Below are 19,139 nucleotides of genomic sequence, written 5' to 3' on the forward strand. Positions count from 1 at the left end.
GAGAACTATGAAAAGAAAGATTTTAATTCTCAGTAAGAAAAATAGAATAAGACTTGAATAAATGAAGAGATTTTTTTGGTCCTAGAATCAGAAGATTTAAAATAGTAAGATGACATAATATATAATCTAATGTATGGAGTTAACACAAATTAGTTTCCATATGATATTTTGTGGAAATTGACAAAACAATAATACAGTTTCTATAGAGAAAATAATAGTTAAGCACATTAAGGAAATTTTTGAAAAGAAATGAACCAATAATAGGCTAGATTATTCTGTTAACATTTAAAATGTGGTACAAAGGACATTTATATTGTATGGTATCAGATGCAAAGCAGAATAGTAGATTGATAAAAACATAATAAGGATTCCCTGCATTCTAAATTTACTAAAAAGTTAACAAACAATAGTTCTGGACAACAAAATAGTAAGAAAGAAATCCTATTCAATAGACATTACTGAGAAAAGATATAAAGCACTTCTGTCCTCCTCTGAAGCTGGTTTTCAAAATAAGCTCCAGATATTTTAAAGTTGAAAATATCTTTTTTAAAAGTGAAACAAAATGATATATTATAGTTACCCAGCTGTGGTGGAGGAATTAATTTCTCAAGTATTAAACAGTGGCTAAATTACAAGTGGTGAATTGGAAGGATCTGATTGCATAAAAATTGAGCAATAGAAAGCTTAATAAGTTCTTGATAAAAAGGGAAAAGTGCAAAACTATTTGAAATAAACAAGGCTGGTAAAGATTAGTATTAAAATATAAAGAACAATTATAAATTATAAACAGTTAAAAGATATGAACAAATAGTATAAGAGGAAGTATGAGCATCAAACCTACATTTGGAATATTTCAGTCTTGCTAATAAAGTGCAAATTAAAAGCATGAATCTATTTCTTAGTTAAGTAGCAAAAGTGATAAAACTCTATATTAATGTGTTTGGAGGGAAAGAGACACACTCTCTAGGTTTACTAATATGTTTTCTGCAGAGCAGGAGATCAAAATGAAACACAAACCACATAGGCAATACTCTCAAATAAATCTCAAGAAAATAATGTGAAAGAGGAAAGGTTTATAAAGGTGGTATAGTGAATATCTGTCCATTACCTAACCACCTGACAATTTGATAATGGTTGTACAAACTGGAAAATATTAAGATCCCATCACATTAGCAACTATTAAAACCATAAATCTGAGGATGGTGATGATATTATAGGGAATGTACGTATATAAGTTAAGAAGTAGAAGACATTCGTTAAAGGGAACATTGGTAATTGTCAAGTTATGTTTGTCTGATGAAAACATCAGTGCCCATCAGTGTCAATGTCTCAGTGCTTGATCTAATAAGTCAGTGCTTGTGGGACGTCAGTGTGATTATAATTTGGGGGTCTTGTTGAAAGGCAGATTTTGATTCACTTGACCTGGGGTGGGGCCTGGGATATTCTAAATCTGTGATAATGGTAAAGCTACTCCTCCAACATTTTTAAGAGCAAATGTTTAAATCTCTGCCATGCAGTCTTGTGACCACTAGTCATATGAGGCTATTCAAATTTAGATTAATTGAAATAAAATGGAAAATTTAGTTTCCTAAGTCTTACTACCTATATTTCAAGGGTGCCTTAGTCATGCATGGCTTACATCTCAGAAAGCTCGGATTATAGAACAAGTCCATCATCACAGAAAGTTCTGTCAGACCTGAATCATCAGTCTTAAAGTGAAGGGGATTTTTATCACTTTTTTGGTAAAGTTGTTTGAATGTGATATAAGCTTGTTCCATTCGTTTGTAGTCAGAAATCACATAGGTATACATTCATAGAAGTGATAAAGCAAGGGACAGTTTCGTCTAGTCTAGTTTGATCAATGAAATTCTTTTATCCCATTGATTTTATTGTCATTCCATAAATGTGTTGTCCTAATTATTATTTGCCTCTCAATGGGCAGTCATTTCCACTAAATTGGTTTCAGTTCCTTTGCTACTTTTTCCTCATCTTACGTAATTAACATATACTAGAGGAGACGTTTAAAGAAGGATTGCGATAAATTAAAGCATAACGTGTATGTTGTTAATCAGCTATACCCCAATACAAAATAAAAAGTTAAAAAAAAAGAATACATGTATATAACTTATGAAGAGATCCTCATATTCTCTTTTCCTATCTACGTGTTTCATCAATTTATATTTTTAAAGTGTATTCTTGAAGCTGGACCAACCTTGTGTTAGTTACCCAAGGATGTGAGCATTGATTTTCATTTGAAAGGTTTCCTGGATGATTGCTTTTTCTTTATTTTCTGTGAAGTGGAAATGCTGACTATTGTTATTTTCTTCCAGGAATTTATGCAAATATTCTCACGAGGTTCTCTCAGAAGATAACTTCAGGGTCCTGACAAACCATGGGCTATCTGGACTGAACCAAGAGGAATTAGCTGTGCTCCTTCTCCAAAGTGACCCTTTTTTTATGCCCGAGGTAAGTTCTGATTCCTCAGTTTGAAAAGCAAGGAGAATGCCCTTGGCAGTGTGGTGTCCTGTGTGTGTTGGAATGGGGGCAGAGAAAACCTGGCACCAGGGCTCTGTAGGTGGCAGTCAGCAGGTGGTTGTTGCTAAGTGACCTGGAGATGCCAACACTTTCCTTCTTATTTGAAGTTTAATAAGTATTTGAGTCTGGAATGCCTCCTCCCCTGGGCTGCTAGGGAACCCTGTGTGAGCAAGTGTGATCTGAAGAACTAGCAATAAGACTAATTGATGCCTTACATCCGAGTGACTTCCTGGAAGAGGTGGGCTTTGAAGCAAGATTTTGGAAGGTGACAGGGTACATTGCTTGAGGCTAAGTTGTAGCAAAGAGATCTCAAAATGTAGTGATTCAAGTAAAATATTACTTTGTTTCTCCATCTCTCAGTAGTCTAGATCTGAGGTCACTAAACTGTACTCCATGGACCACATCCCACCTGCCGCCTGTTTTCGTAGTTTAATTGGAACACAGCCACACTCATTCATTTATATATTGTCTATGACCACTTTCTCATACAAGAGTGAGATGAGTATTTGCAACAGAGATTGATGGCCTGCCAAGCCTAAAATATTTACTATTCGATCATTTATGCTAATAGTTTGCTGACCTTTGGTCTTGCCTAGAGGTAGGCAGGCAGGTAGTCTGATGGTTAGGCAGCTGAATTCCATGATGTCATGTAGGGACTCAGGCCAGTAGGTCAGCCTTGTTATCTTATATATAATAGATCTGTTTTATTACTGGACCAGTAGATATCTCTTTTAACATATGGCTTCCTCCTCATGGTACAAGGAGGCTCTTCTCAGTGTCATCATTTTTCTAGCCAACTGGAACGCAGAGAAGGAGTAAGTAAAAGACAAGCTGCTTCCTTTTTAAAAAGATGTGAAAAAAAAAATAAAAAGATGTGACTTGGATATTATATCTCATTTATTGTATGCTCTATCTCATTTGCCAGAACTTATCACATGACTGCACTTGGGGAGAAGGCAGGCTGGCAAATGTAGTTTTCTGGCTGGATAGCTATATATCCAGCTAAAACTTGGAAGCTTCTATTATTAGAAGAAGGATAAGAATAATCTCAGATAATTAACAGTCTCATCCACCTAGGAATATTGACTTGAAAATCAGATGATTCTGCTTAAAGAATGGTATCTGAGAATGATCTAAGAAAAATCCTTGTGTACAGAAGTTAGCCTCACATTGGAAGAGAGGCCCAGAAACGTAATGGAAGCCTCAGGTTGAGAGGGTGGAAGGGACTGAGATAAGATAACAAGGTTGAAATTCGGTCGTGCTTTTATGTATGACAAGATAGCTATTAGGGACATCTGGAGGGTTAAACATCTTTTGACTCTAAGCTCAGTGTGTTTCCCTGAGGACTTAGGAAAACTTAGGACATGTGGGGTGATTTTGCGTTGATTACTGAGCTTAGGCAAGATAGGAATGCAAGATACTCTGTAAAAATGTCTTCAGAGAGGAAGGGTGGAGGAGAAATATTTAACTATATGTAACTCACTTCCCCAGGCATTCTTTCATTTATGTACGTGAGTTTCTCTCTCTCTCTTTCTGTTTCCAGGAACCCAAGGTTCAGAGGTCTTAGGATCTCTATAGCCCCTGGCCTATGTGCCAGCCAGCGCAGTCCTTCCTGGCTACCAGTATGGGGAAAATGCCTTACACCCTAACTTGTTAAAGGTCACGTTGACTAACAGAGGCACCCTCTCCTTTCCCTTTCATGTGGAAGAATGATGACAGTTGAACGCTTATCATGACTCTCGAGAGTCATGGGGTTGCCCGGGGTCCAACTTAGTGTTAAACTTGCAGGGTTGGAAACGTCACTCACCAGGTCAGCTCTCTGCTTCTGTTCTCCAGAATCACCAAGGACTTGCTATATCACGTCCCTGGAGAATAAGGACTGGTGGCTCTTCCTTTCTCTAGGAAAGAACCCTCCTAGATGGTGCTGTTGCTGACTTAGCCCAGAAAAAGCCCATCGACAAAAGTGCTGGGAGGCTTCTCGTAGGAGGACGCTGACGTTAATCACACAGAGTCTTAAGTGTCACCTGAGGCTCCCTTACAGTGTCCGTGGATTTTAAGAATTCGGTACCGTGCTTAGAGGGTAGGGTGGAACGGTTTGTGCTTGAAGTTTATTTTTAGCCGATAACTTAATTGCCTCTTGCCACATGTTGGGGTAGGATCACAGACTAGCAGACTGCACTGTTTCCTGGGACCAGAGGTCTGAGAAGCTGGTTCCTGTGATGGGGAATCAACTAGAGCATCGATGACCTAAGTCTCTATTTGACTATTCTGGGCAAGAGTTGTCTCTAAAGGAGCGTTTTAACTTGGGGGAGTAGGGCGGAGTATTTTCAAGGTTTTAGAAGGGAGGGGAGTGGTTAGCCAGAGTTCAGCTAGTTCCAAGGATAGTTGATCAAGGATGGTTCCTCCACGTCTCTAAGTTCTGTCTTTGCCACCAACTATGTATGTCATCTTGGACAAGGCATTTCATCCTTCAGGGTCTCACTTTACTTACTGTTTGCTTTGCACTCATTCAGCTAACACTCAGGAGTGCAAAGGTAGCACTGAGTTAAATCCTGAAGCCAATGGTGGACAAGGCAGACGCCTGCCCTCAAATACCGAACACGTTCACACTTTTCCACTTTGCTTAACCTGTGAGAACATAAAAGCATAAACCTGAACTTCCTGGTAAATAAACATGGATAATTGAAGTGCATTTATTAAAAGGGAGAAATGGGTCTCATTTGTTCTGGCAGGAGCAGTCTTTCTTAAACATCAGAATAGTACTAGGAATGTTAATCAAAGTATCATTTGTGAAGTTGCTAATAATCCTTGTTTTACTTGAGCCTCGAGAATTCTGGCTCTCAAGCTTTAGTGTGGGTCAGAATCACCAGGAGTGTTTGTCAAACCCAGATTGCTGGGCTCCTCCTCTGGCCATTCTGACTGTAGATACGGGGAAGGGCCCAAGGGTTTGTATTTCTAGTTAGTTTTCGGTTGGAGCTGATGCTGTTGGTTCAGGGACCACACTTTGAGAACTGTTGGCCAAGAGTCTCGATTCTGGCTCATAGACTCTATTACAATGATATGTATTTGCATCAGGTTTAGAAGTTGTTTGTATGGCTCAATCATGGTTGAATCCATGTCTTTCCCACCTGGATACACCACAGTGGCCCATGTTGATCTGGTTTGCTCAGAGTCTGTTGAAACAACTTACAAATGCGTTTGTGTTTAAGCCTCTTTGTGTAATGATTCAAACATTTGCATCACATTTTGTATTGTGCTCAAGACATTACGTATTTTATTATTTAACCTGCTCTACAACATGGTTAGGTGAGGGGAGCAAATATTTTTGTCTTTTACAGCAAGGGCAAGAGGCTGGGAGTAAGTAAGTAACTCAGATGTGAAGTCATGTATAGCTGCTTCCAGCTGCAGACTTCAACCAACATCCTCTAGTCCTGTATCACAGGGTCTGGCCTCACTGACGATACTTCTCCTGCTTCCCTTTCAGTAAGAATTACATCTCTGTAGAGCTAGATATGTAGATATACCTATTTACATATAAAAATGATCAGCTATCACTTGGTCTTTTGAGAAACTGCCACATTCTGCCTAGCTCCCAGCAGCTGAAGACAAGACCTCACATCCTTTTTTTTCTTCCTTTTGACTGTACTACATGGCACACAGTGCCCCCTGCAGTGTTCTTCTAATTGAGGATGGTCTTTTAATTGAAGATGTGTTGATATCCAAAGGTGGGCCTTCCTCTTTGGGATTCCTTTATATGTAGGGCTCCCTTTGATTCCTGTTTTGTTCTATCTATACCTGGCCGTCTTATATTGATTCTTCCAAAAGAGGTTAATAAAAGTCAAGTTTCTTTAAGTTAGTTTGTAGACCTCTTCTACCCTAAATAAGTCACTGATTGAATATAACTCAATAGAGATTATAGAGTTATGCACATACATTTTTTTCCTTAGATATGTCTCTGCTTCTGCTCACGTGCTCAGTCGTGTCTTGACTCTTTGCGACCCCATGGACTGTAGCCCACCAGGCTCCTCTGCCCATGGGATTCCCAGACAAGAATACTAGAGAGGGTTGCCATTTCTTTCTCCAAGGGATCTTCCTGACACAAGGATTGAACCTGTGTCTCCTGCAGCTCCTGTATTACAGGCAGATTTTTTTACCTGCTGGGTCATCAGGGAAGTTTATATCTGTGCTTCTGTTTTTTTCTTTTTCTTCCAGGAAATAAGAAAATATGAATTTTTTTCTTACCAGGAAGTAAAAAAAAAAGAATTTTTATTTTTTATTTATTTAATCAATATTTGTTGGAGTATATAGTTGATTTACAATGTTGTGTTAGTTTCAGGTGTACAGCAGAGTGAATCAGTTATACCTATACATAGATCCAGCCCGTCCATCCTAAAGGAAATCAGTCCTGAATATTCATTGGAAGGGCTGATGTTGAAGCTGAAACTTTAATATTTTGGCCATCTGATGGGAAGAACTGACTCATTTGAAAAGACCCTCATGCTGGGAAAGATTGAAGGTGGGAGGAGAAGGGGACGACAGAGGATGAGATGGTTGGATGGCATCACTGACTCAATGGACATGAGTTTGAGTAAACTCTGGGAGTTGGTGATGGACAAGGAGGCCTGGCGTGCTGCAGTCCATGGGGTCGCAAAGAGTTGGACACAACTGAGCGACTGAACTGAACTGAACTGATACATAGATCCACTCTTTTTTAGATTCTATTCCCATATAGATCATTATATTTATACGAACTTTCCTTAATGTGTGGCATATAGAGAAACATGTTTTCTTTCTGGCGCTTGTTTCTTTCTTCTGTAGATATGCAAGAATTATAAGGGCGAGGGTGGAAGACAGATTTGTAACCAGCAGCCCCCGTGTGAAAGACTCCACATCTGTGAACATTTTACCCGAGGGAACTGTGGTTATGCCAACTGCTTCCGGTCCCATAACCTGATGGACAGAAGGGTGCTGGCCGTCATGAGGGAGCACGGGCTGAGCTCAAGCGTAGTACAGAACATCCAGGACATCTGCAATAGCAGGCACCGCCAGAAGAAGCCCTCAGCATGGAAAGGTAAGCGTGGTGGCCTTCTTAACAGGATAAACGGAAATAAACAGAAATCACAAGGAGAGGAAATCTCTACTTATACTCACCCTACCTCATCGTGTAAAACTATTTTGCCTTTCAGACCTTGTCGATATGCATACACAATTTTTACATAATTATGATCATAGTATATGTGTGATTTTGCAATTTGATTTCATGCTCTTCCATGCATCCACACCACACAGACATACTTCACACTCGGGCACGTTGCCAACATATATGCACCTCTCACTAACGGACATGTGCCACACACCATATGTGCAAACCTCACGTACACACACATAAACCCCTCACATGTCCAGCATGTATGCATATCACACACACACGCACACACTTCATATAAACATATGTGAACCCCACATATAAACATCACATACAAGCACACCACACTTTTTGAACACACGAACACACTTGCTCACTCCCTCGCTTCTCTCTGCTTCCCAGGGCTGTGACTTAACATGTTTCTAGAAAGAGGTCAATTTTTTTTTTTTAAATTTTGGATATCGCTGACTTAAGCTTGGGCATTTGGGGGCCAGATGAACAACTCTGGATAATTCCAAGCTTCAATGAAATCAGACCTTTCCTTATTTTCTTTTTTTGTTGTTGTTTTAAGTGTTGTGACTTCTTAGCTTAGGTACACCTGTGTCACAATATGGGTGAACTCTTAGTGATTTGGGGGCACTCATCTCTGATGAGCACTAGTCTGTCTCTCCATTCACCCTAGCGGTGAATGTGGACTTGAACTTGAGGACTGTGGACAGCCCCACCTAAGACAGTGGGCATTGAGGAGCTACCTCTAAGTCCCATGAGAGAAGCTGAGCAGAGCCAGGGTTGGCTCAGCCTTTATCCTAGGCCAAAGGTGGTGTTTTCTGCTGGGCTGGCAGAGAGCGGGGATTCTTCCATTGTCATAACCACCTTGTCAAGATTTTCACACAAATTAATTTTTTTAAACTTCTTATTGGATTTTGGAGAATAGTCAATTAACAATGTTGAGATAGTTGCAGGTTCACAGCAGAGGGACTCAGCCTTATATATACATGTATCCATTCTCCCCCAAACTCTCCTCCCATCCAGGCTGCCATAAGCACTGAGCAGAGCTCCCTGTGCTACACAGTAGGTCCTTGTTGGTTATCCACTTTAAATATAGCAGTGTGTATATGTTGATCCCAAATTCCCTAACCATCCCTTCCCTCCATCCTTCCCCCGCTGGTAATCATAAGTTCCTTCTCTAAGTCTACGAGTCCTTTTCTGTTTTGTGAATAAATTCATTTGTATCATTTCTTTTAAGATTACCCATATAAGGCATGTCATAGGATATGTCTCATCTATTTGACTCACTTCACTCTAGTATGAAGTAGTATGACCCTCTAGGTTGTCATACAACCTACAACAAGCAACATACATACTGTGTTGCTGCAGATGGCATTATTCCATTCTTTTTTAATGGCTGAGTAGTATTCTGTTGTGTATATGTACCGCATCTTCTTATTCATTCCTCTGTCAATGGACATTTAGGTTGCCTCCATGTCGTGGCTGGGCTTCCCTGGTAGCTCAGCAGGTAAAGAATCCGCCTGCAATGCAGGAGACACTGGTCCGATTTCTGGGTCGAGACGATCCCCTGGAGGAGGAAGTGGCAACCCACTCCAGTATCCTTGCCTGGAGAATCCCCACGGAGAGCAGCCTGGTGGGCTACAGTTCATGGGGTTGCAAAGAGTCAGACACAACCGAGCGACTAAGCACAGCACAGCTCAGGTCTTGGCTGTTGCGAGCCGTGGCGGCGTTTGACTCTACAGGATTGCCGAGTAACGGTGCCTGGTTAATTCACTGCTTCTCCAGTGTGAAGGTTTAGGGCTCCGAGGTGGAAAGAGTGAGATCCCTAAAAGTGGTCTTGGGGAATTCCTGAAAAGACTTTTAGACCTCCAAATATACTTACCCAAGAAAACATCTGAACTTCTTTTGCCCGCTGACGAAGTCCCTCCTTTTCTTCTCTCCTGCTGATACTGTTTCTGCTTTACCCCACTCTCACTTCACTCGGCCCCTCTGAGGCCGAACGGGAGGCGGGTACAGAGTTAGTGACGTTAAAGTTACCTTTTGTGGTTTGATTTTTCTTTCCCAGCTCCTCCTCCCCATCGTAGAGACCTGGCATTCAGAGGGAGGAGTAAGAGCAGAGACCGGGGCAGCAAGGAATTTCTTCCAGCAGCTTCAGCTCCTGCCCAGAGGTCCTGCTCACCCAGCCCAGAGCCTCCCGGCCACCGCGGCTCTGTCGCAAGTGACGGGCCTGTCGAGGATCTTGCCCGCCAATTCTCGCATCTGGGAAGTCAGGAGTGCCCCCCGCCTGCCTCCAACCCATCTGCAGCTGTCGTTCTTGGAGGAACCCCTCAAGGAGGAGGAAACCAGAGGCTTGCAGAGAACGGCAGTGCAAAGGATCTTTTCTATGGGAATCATAGCCATGCTCCCCTCACTTTTGATTTGAAACCAGCCTTCGACTGGAAGGGCCCTGCATCCTGGCAGAATGACCAGGACACCGGTAAAAAGAGTTGGCTTCCCTCCAGTCCAGTCTTCTCCTCTTCTCCTGGTTCTCCACAAACACCTGAAACCATCACCACCAGAAAGACCACCGCTGTCCTTTCCTCTGACCATGTGAATGCGGAGCGCAGGAGTGGGAATCAAGATGGCCAGCATTTCCCGCTTTTTGCTGATAAGGCTGATGGCATGGCTGTAGATGCCACTTCCACGAGACTGGCAAATTACCAAACTCCAAGCAGTAGACAGAGAGAAAAATCGTTACCTAGGAATCCAGACACCGGAACACCTCGGAGTCATCTGCCCACCGCTGGCCAGATGACTGGGGATGGAGCCGCAGCCTTTGTTAACGGTAATCACACAGAAGAGACCTTCTGGGCTAGTCAGTCTGTCCACAGTGCCAGTAGATGGATGGATAAAGTGATGGATAAAACTACCGATATAGGTAAAACTGGTGCCACTGGGCTTGGCTTCATGGCAGCAGTCAAAGGGAAGAAAGATGTGTTATGCTCTGGAATTCAGGGGTTAACAAGCAGGTCCTGCCCACATGTGGGGAGCCCTCTGCCCCCGTACAAGGCACCACTTGCTCTCCCCAAGGTCCCTTCTTTTTCTTTTCTATAAACATAATAGTTTATACAAGGATGTTATAATATTATTAATTGATATTAACGTAAGTAAAGACACTGCAGTTACACAAAGAAATGTACAATGAACTTTTCATTTATATTCTTTAACGTTTTTCTATACCTAGTTTGTTTATAGCTAAGATGATACTGCATAAGCAATTTTTTATGTTACATACATTTTTTTTACTGATTTATAATTTAGCACGTCTCACCTTGGTACAAGGATTCATAAACATCATTTTTACCAAGGTCCCTTCTTTTACACTTCCTTAAGCAACAGAGCTGCAGCCTAGGGGACCCATGGTCAGAATGCAGCTCAAATCCCAGTTACCCACGCCAGTGAGATGACCAGGCGGGCTCCAGGCTGGGTTCTGTGTGATCACTGAGGGACAAAGTGGGGCCCCATGTCTCGTGTTTGAGCAGAGTGGCCATGGCTGGTGGTTTCTCTTTGGATGTTCCTTAGCAGTACTAAAGGGCAAAGGGTTTTGGTTAAGGAGTGGTACTGATGAGGACATAGGAAGACAGGGGGACCAACCCTAGAACTGTGTAGAGTAAGTTGCTCCATTTACTGAGAACAGGAGCAGTTCAGCCATGGTTTAAGAAAGCAGCATGACACTAAGTAACCCTGACTTTCATGTTGGTTTTCATGACTGGGCTCTCATGAGCAGCACATGAATCTTAAGAATTTTCTTGAACTTGGCCCCCATTTCAGATGCTCTTTCCCACTGTTAGACCAAATATCTTGTTTTTTTGGTTTAAATGTTATAATTCGCTTACATGCATCCTCTTCTGTTTTGTAGATTCTGTACCTGATGTTGCCAGTACCATATCTTCCACGATGAATGAACACAGCTCAAACGAAATTTGTCTTGACCATCTGTATAAGAGTTGTCAACTTAGTGAGTAACTACCTTAAGGACTTTCTAGAAGCAGAAACATTATTAATAGTAGCCTGGCTAGCATTTATTGAGTGTTTCCTATGTGTGGAGTGCAGTGCTGAGAATCCTACATGCATCTTCTTTAACCTTCAAGTCAACTTTAGGTTCTGTTGTTAATTCATTTTACACATACACAAATAGAACTTGGGTGTTCATCCCAAACCGCTTCACCACTGTGTTATATTATACTTTCTCCTTTTACAATTCAGGTTTAGTTGAACTCTTACACTTAATCAGGGACCCCTCGTCTTACATACTAAAACCAAACAGAAGTAACAGTTGTTTTTTAGTCACTAAGATGCGTCCAACTCTTTGTGACCCCAGAGACTGCAGCAGCCAGGCTTCCGGCATCTGTTTACTGCTCCCTCTCACCGAGCCTCGTGTAGAACTGTTTCCCACGGGACTGCTTGGGACACAGCGCTTCCCTGTCACTCTTGAGCCACACTGTTCCTTTCATGTCTCTACCCCAGGCCTTCTCAGCATGTCTGATTCATTTGTTTGATCACTTAGTGGTCTTAGAGTCATTCGCCTGTGTCTAAGGAGGAGATTCTGCCCTGTGTTCTCTTAATCAAAAATCTTTAACTTCAACAAAATTTATTTTTAACTAAGATAAAACACATCACATAGATTTTACCATCTTAACCTTTTTAAGTGTACTGCTCAGTACTGTTGCTGTGCAACCAATCTCCAGAACTCTTTTCATCCTTTTAAACTGAAGCTCTACCTCAGTTCAGTCGCTCAGTCGTGTCCTACCCTCTGTGAACCCGTGGACTGCAGCGTGCCAGGCTTCCTTGTACCTCACCAACTCCCAGAGCTACTTAAACTCATGTCCATTGCATCGGTGATGCCATTCCACTGTCTCATCCTCTGTTGTCCCCTTCTTCTCCCGCCTTCAATCTTTCCCAGCATCAGTTCAGTTCATTTCAGTTCAGTCGCTCAGTCGTGTACGACTCTTTCTGACCCCATGAACCGCAGCACACCAAGCCTCCCTGTCCATCACCAACTCCCGGAACTTACTCAAACTCATGTCCATTGCGTCGGTGATGCCATCCAACCATCTCATCCTCTGTCATCCCCTTCTCCTCCCACCCTCAGTCTTTCCCAGCATCAGGGTCTTTTCCAGTGAGTTGGCTTTTGGCATCAGGTGGCCAAAGTTTTGGAGTTTCAGCTTCAACATCAGTCCTTCCAATGGATATTCAGGACTGGTCCTCTGTAAAACAACACCTCTGTACCTATTAAACAACAACTCCTCATTTCCCCCTTCTGGCAGGGAAGCCCCTGACAGTTGCCATTTTGATTTCTGTCTACGAATATGACTCTTCTATGTCCCTCATATGAGTGATCTCACACAATATTTGTCTTTTCTGACACTGGCTTATTTCACTTAGCACAGTGTCCTCAAGGTTCACCCATGTTATAGCCTTTGCGAGAATTTCCTCCCTTATGAAGGTTGAACACTATTCACTTGTATTCTATCCCATTTTGTTTATCCACTCATCCACTGATGGGCACTTGAGTCGCTTCTACCTTTTAGCCATTGTGTATAATGCTGCTGGGAACACAGGTGTACAAATATCAGTTCTTGCTTTCAGTTCTTTTGGGTATATACCCAGGAGTGGAATTGCTGGATTATGTGGTAAATCTGTGTTTAAGTTTTTAAGAAACTGCCACACAGTTTTCTATAGCAGCTGTATCACTTTACATTTTTATCAGCAATGCGCAAGGGCTCCAATTTCTCCATATCCTTGCCAACATTTGTAAATTTGTTCTTGTTTGCTTATTTATATCAGCCATTCTAATGGGTGTGAGGAAGGTTATATTTTTCAATCAGTTAAATTCCTGGCAGTGACATTTCAAAATGATTTAAACAATGCAAACTGTGAAAAATAGAACTGTTTTCTGTTCTCCTGTATTATGAGCTTCTAACATTAATTCATTATTCAACAAGCAGTCATTGAAAGGGCATCCTTTGCATGCCTACTCCTCTGCCAGTGAAGCAAGGAGACATAAGCTAAACAATGACGCAGGCCTTTCTTCAGTAAGTTTGTCATTAAGTGAAAGTAGCTCAGTCGTGTCTGACTCTTTGCAACCATGGACTATACAGTCCATGGAATTCTCCAGGCCACAGTACTGGAGTGGGCAGCCTTTCCCTTCTCCAGGGGGTCTTCCCAACCCAGGGATCGAACGGAGGTCTCCTGCACTGCGGGCGGATTCTTTCCCAGCTGAGCCACGAAGGAAGCCCAAGTTTGTCATTAGAGCTGGGCATCAAAACATCCACAAATTTGGGAATTCCCTGGCAGTCCAGTGGTTAGTCCCGTCTGTGCCCTCTCACTGCCAAGGGCTTGGGTTCAATCCCTGGTCAAAGAACCAAGATCCCACAAGCTGTGCAGTGTGGCCCAAAACAAACAGAACATCCACAAATTAGAGAACTAATAAAGCACAAAGTGTGTCTAGAGCACTGGTTGAGGGAACATAAAACACAAGTCAGGTCAGAAGAGCACAAGATCAGTGAGGGAATTCCGGAAGAGATGAATTCTAGGCCAGGGCTTCCTAGAAAACAGGCAGTTGCCTCCAATAGAGAGCAGTTTGTCTCAATAAAAGCATATAGAGGGAGGTGCAGAAAGGATAATTGGAGAAGGAAATGGCAACCTACTCCAGTGTTCTTGCCTGGAGAATCCCAGGGACAGAGGAGCCTGGTAGGCTGCCATCTAGACTGAAGCGACTTAGCAGCAGCAGCAGCAGAAAGGATAATTGTAAATTTCTAATGACCTCAGATTTCCATGTGGGTAATATGGTTCTTTTTTTGAAGGTGAGAGGAGAAGGGGACAACAGAGGATGAGATGGTTGGGTGGTATCACCAACTCAATGGACTTGAGTTTGAGCAAGCTCTGGGAGTTGATGATGGACAGGGAAGCCTGGCGTGCTGCAGTCCATGGGTCGCAAAGACTTGAACACAACTGAGCGACTGAGCTGAACTGAACATAGCTTTTGGGGGAGTGGAGAATTTTGTTTTCTGACGAGTCTATGTGGGTAGTAAATGAATGTGGAGAGAGGGGCTTGACATGATGCAGGTAGGGGCTGGCATGAGCACAGGTGTAGCTGGAAAATGTGCCTACAGGGCTGGTAGGGTGAGAAAGGCAGGCCTTGATGGGGAGAGTCAGCAGTGAACTTGGTCGAATTGCTTAGACCTCTTTTCTCTCTTTGTAGAGAGCTGCAACAAAGTTCATTTCCACCTGCCCTACCGGTGGCAGATGTTACTTGCAAACAGCTGGGTGGACCTTCCGTTCATGGAGGATATTGAGAAGGCCTTTTGTGACCCCAAAAACTGCAGGTAAGTTGGTGGCAGGTCTGGCTTGTGAAATCTACAACATCATCAAAGGAGAGCCTAGTGCTGTGCTAATGGGAAGAAGAAAAAACAGTTTTCCTTCAGAATCCCATTCAGGTTAACTCCTGAGATTAAAATGGCAAATGACTTCTGAGTTAATAAAGATAAAGGAATAAGTGGGGCAGGTTTGAAGTCACCCAGAGCCTGGCTAATACGAGGGACTCTGGGAATATTTGCTAACTCAGGTGAAATAAACAGGGACACAAATATTTGTTCAGTTAATATGTATCTGAACAACAAAAATGCATAGGTTGGTTTGCAAACCTATGAGCTCAGAAGAGCCTTTGGCTTAATCTCATTGTTTGAGAAAATGATTTGAGTCATTTCATATAGTTCTAAGGCAGAATTTTGTTACATACTTCAGCATTTTATACCTGCCTCTATTTTTGCTATTTTCTCTATCCTGGAGATTTCTAAAAGGCTACTTTATATTTCTGCTTCTGTTAGGGCTGATATGGGTGATACTACCCATGGCCATATTTATAAGCTGCATCCTACTTTATAAGGAAATACTTTAGGAGGGAAAATAAGGACTTGTCACCCTGTTCAAATTTAGTGACTTTTCTGGTGGAGGGTGTGTTGCTGCATTTTGCCACTAGAGGGTGGTGTCAGCTGTTTTGTTTCCCCCAGCAGGTAAATCTGAAGCAGGGTTTTTCGACCTTAGCGCTGTTGACTTTGGGGCCCAAATAATTCTTTGGTTTGCTGGAGTATTTTAGCATCATCCCTGGTGTCTACCCACTACATGCCAGTTGCGAGAAACAAAAATATCTTTTGACATTGTCAGTGTTTCCTGGGTCTGATATCACTCCTGGTTGAACATCGCTGATCTAGGAGGTATTTTGTAGAGCAGTAACTCTCAAACTTTTTGGTTTCCGGAGCCCTTGATACTCTTAAAATGTACTGAGGATCCCAGAGATTTCAGTTTATGTGGATTTATAGCTATGGATATTTACCATGTTAAAAATCACAACTGAGAAAAATTATTGATTCATTAAAAATAATGATAATAAACTCATTCGTGTTAACATAACATTTTTAGATAATTATATATAGTTACATGCATACATAAATGTATGTAAGTATAGCTATAAAAATAACTTTTCCAAAACCAAACCAAACCAAATTCACTGAGAAGAATGACATTGTTTTATATTTTTGCAAATCTCTTTATTGTGAAATCAAACATTGTGTAGCCTTGAAAAACTCCACTGTGTACTTGTGAGGGTATGAAAGTGAAAAAGGTGGATAATGTCCTAATATTATTATGAAAGAACTTTGACCTTGCTGACTCCTTGAAAAGATCTCGAACTACGCTTTGATAATGGAATTCTCTGGGCAAGGATACTGGAGTGGATAGCCATTCCCTTCGCCAGGGGATCTTCCTGACCCAGGGACTGAATCCCAGTCTCCTGCATTGAAAGTAGTTCTTTATAAGCCTTCGCCACCAGGGAAGCCCAACTATTTAAATAATGTGTAATAATTGAAAAAACTGACCTATTGTGAGTTTCAGAGTTTCTGACATTGAGCCAATCATTTGATTTCTTTTGGGAATATTTTTTGAGGGAAGAACCCATTCTGCGATACCATTAAATATGTGGCAGGTTGCCTTACCTCTCTGTATTTCAGTTTTTTCTTTTGTGTGTAAGACCGTAAGCTGTATAAAGGGAATTCAGAGACCACTTTCAACTCTCAGTTTTTAATTCTGCCCTCTTATTAAGAAGATCAGAGTAGAGAAAACAGAAGCATTTTGCTTCAGTGAAGCATTTTATTAATGCTAAGCTTTTCCCTCTCAGCGTTTCTGTTCGCACTTATAACATCAATTTCCAGAAGATGATTTGTGATTTTAATCCTGTCCGACGTATCTCCACACCTTCATCCGTCACACAGCCGCCCAGTTCTCTCTTGACCACAAAATGGATTTGGTACTGGAGGAACGGAACTAAATGGGTTCCATATGGGGAGAAGGTGAGTGCCGTTCCTTTTTGTGGACACTCTTGTATAAACTTGACAACTTCAGAAGAATATAGTGGTACAGTGTCTGACACCAGTGTGATTACCCATGGAGCATGGATGTGGTAGAGAAAGTGGTGTTTTTTTGTATTATACTCGGCAAGCATGTATTCCGATTGCATTATAAAACATTATAACTATTTTTAAGAAACTCCTTGATGTACGAGCCAGTCAAATATCCCTCTTTCCTCATTATCAGGGACTGTGGCAGAACCTTGAGATAGCTTTCTATGTACTAGTATATAAATGGGCAGAGACTACCCCTTTCAGCCAGAAAAGTAGGCAAGAGTGAGAAATCGGAAGACTTACACCTGTAAGTCTGAACACGGGGACATAGTAATAGGGGAGAGAAATTTAGACAGGCAGAGGTTCTGTCTAGTGTGCCTTTTCCCTTTTGATTCAGATGATTAAACAGAGAGGGAGGTAGCTAAAGTAGGCAATGAAATTGGAGTGATGAGAAAGAGAAAAGAAAAGCAAGAAATGGAAATGAAGCCAAAGACAAAAAAGGGATGAGGATATCTCAGCATAAGTTGCTGGGCCATACATTTGGTTCTGAGCTCCCAAGCTGCCAAAGCAATCAAAGAAACACAATCTATTACAAGATCCCTGGGGCTTCCCAGATAGTTTAGTGGTAGAGAACCTGTCTGCCAATGCAGGAGATGCCAGAGATGCAGGTTCGATCCCTGGGTTGGGAAGATACCCTGGAGAAGGAAATGGCAAACTGCTCCAGTAGGAGCCTGGTGGGCTACAGTCCATAGGGTCACAAAGAGTCAGACACAACTGAAGCGACTTAGCATGCAGCACACAGTCAAGCTTAGTAGCGTGCCTTGAGGGGCAGGAGTGCATGCCCTGAAGGAATTGCCCAAGGTGAGGGCGAGCCATAGCTCTAGAAAGCCAAAATCAAGGCTGTCATGTAGGCCCAAGGCAAAAGTAACAAGACCTGGTTGCTGAAACTGAGGTATAAATTCAAGTCTTGGAGAATATGTAATTGAAGGCTCTCGTTCAGAACTGGAGTTCAGTGAGGGCAGGGCTAGAGGAAGGTCCTGGAGATGGCTGGAGATTATATCTTTACATTTTGGGGGTGTTCCTTACCCCTGCCCTCTCATTTGGACAGCGATACACCTATAGGATGGAGAAGGAAATGGCAACCCACTCCAGTATTCTTGCCTGGGAAACCCATGAACAGAGGAGAGTGGTGGGCTACAGCCCATGGGGTGGCAAAGAGTCATGACTTAGCAGCTAAATAACGATGCACCTGTTGGAATTTTATGTGCCTTCTTTCCAGCTTTAGACTGTTCTTTATCATTGTGTGATGAGACGATAGCTGTGATGGTCTACTTCATGACGTTTTGGGTTTGGTTAGACATTCTTGTATTGGGTACAAGTTGCTCTGTACACTTGGGTCATATTTTATGGAATATGTGAAAGGACTATTGCAAAACAGCTCTATTTTTCAGGCCTCCACCTAGGGTATCGTCAGTTTCAGTAGCATAGACCCCGTACAGTGGAGACTACAGAAGGGTGTTGACTTGCCCCCACCAGGAATCCTTTACAATCTGGTTTGGATGGCAGGATGCATTCCTATTCAAATCCCAGAGCTGAAATAAAGTTACATAAGATATCATGATAGAAATTTCTTAAAAGCCTATCCTGAAGTTTTTACCTTTTTATTTTTAATAGAAAGACAATGAGCAAATTTCGAGCATTGACTCTTCATACCTTGAGTCTCTTTTTCTATCCTGTCCGAGGGGAATTGTGCCGTTTCAGGCGGGTTCACAAAACTACGAGCTGAGTTTTCAAGGTAAGTGTCTGCATTTGGGAGCGGTGCCTGTCTTTTCAGTCTGGCCTGTGGCATCCATGGGGGAGTGGGAATAGAGCCATGGGGACCCTGCACTCGGGACCAGGTTCTTTCTAGCACGGCAGGACCAGTGGGTGGGAGCCGATGGCAGTCAGAAGGGCTGTGCTCTAAGCCTTGACTGTGACACACAGGAGCTGGGAGCAGCACCTGGCACCCTGTA

The 19,139-nt window shown here is 42.3% G+C and overlaps 1 protein-coding gene across 1 annotated transcript in view; it reads left to right on the forward strand.

Annotated features, from left to right (window-relative positions):
• ZC3HAV1 (zinc finger CCCH-type containing, antiviral 1) overlaps positions 1 to 19,139 on the forward strand; it is a 51,046-nt gene that overhangs the window by 19,589 nt on the left and 12,318 nt on the right. The window contains exons 2-8 of the mRNA XM_070369198.1: positions 2,331 to 2,466; positions 7,354 to 7,606; positions 9,756 to 10,514; positions 11,589 to 11,687; positions 14,934 to 15,057; positions 16,905 to 17,076; positions 18,802 to 18,922. Of these exons, the coding sequence (XP_070225299.1) occupies positions 2,331 to 2,466; positions 7,354 to 7,606; positions 9,756 to 10,514; positions 11,589 to 11,687; positions 14,934 to 15,057; positions 16,905 to 17,076; positions 18,802 to 18,922 (1,664 nt within the window). The remainder of the gene's footprint in view (positions 1 to 2,330; positions 2,467 to 7,353; positions 7,607 to 9,755; positions 10,515 to 11,588; positions 11,688 to 14,933; positions 15,058 to 16,904; positions 17,077 to 18,801; positions 18,923 to 19,139) is intronic.

Source organism: Bos mutus, chromosome 4, assembly GCF_027580195.1.
Source record: "Bos mutus isolate GX-2022 chromosome 4, NWIPB_WYAK_1.1, whole genome shotgun sequence".
In the NCBI taxonomy this organism is placed as follows: domain Eukaryota; kingdom Metazoa; phylum Chordata; class Mammalia; order Artiodactyla; family Bovidae; genus Bos; species Bos mutus.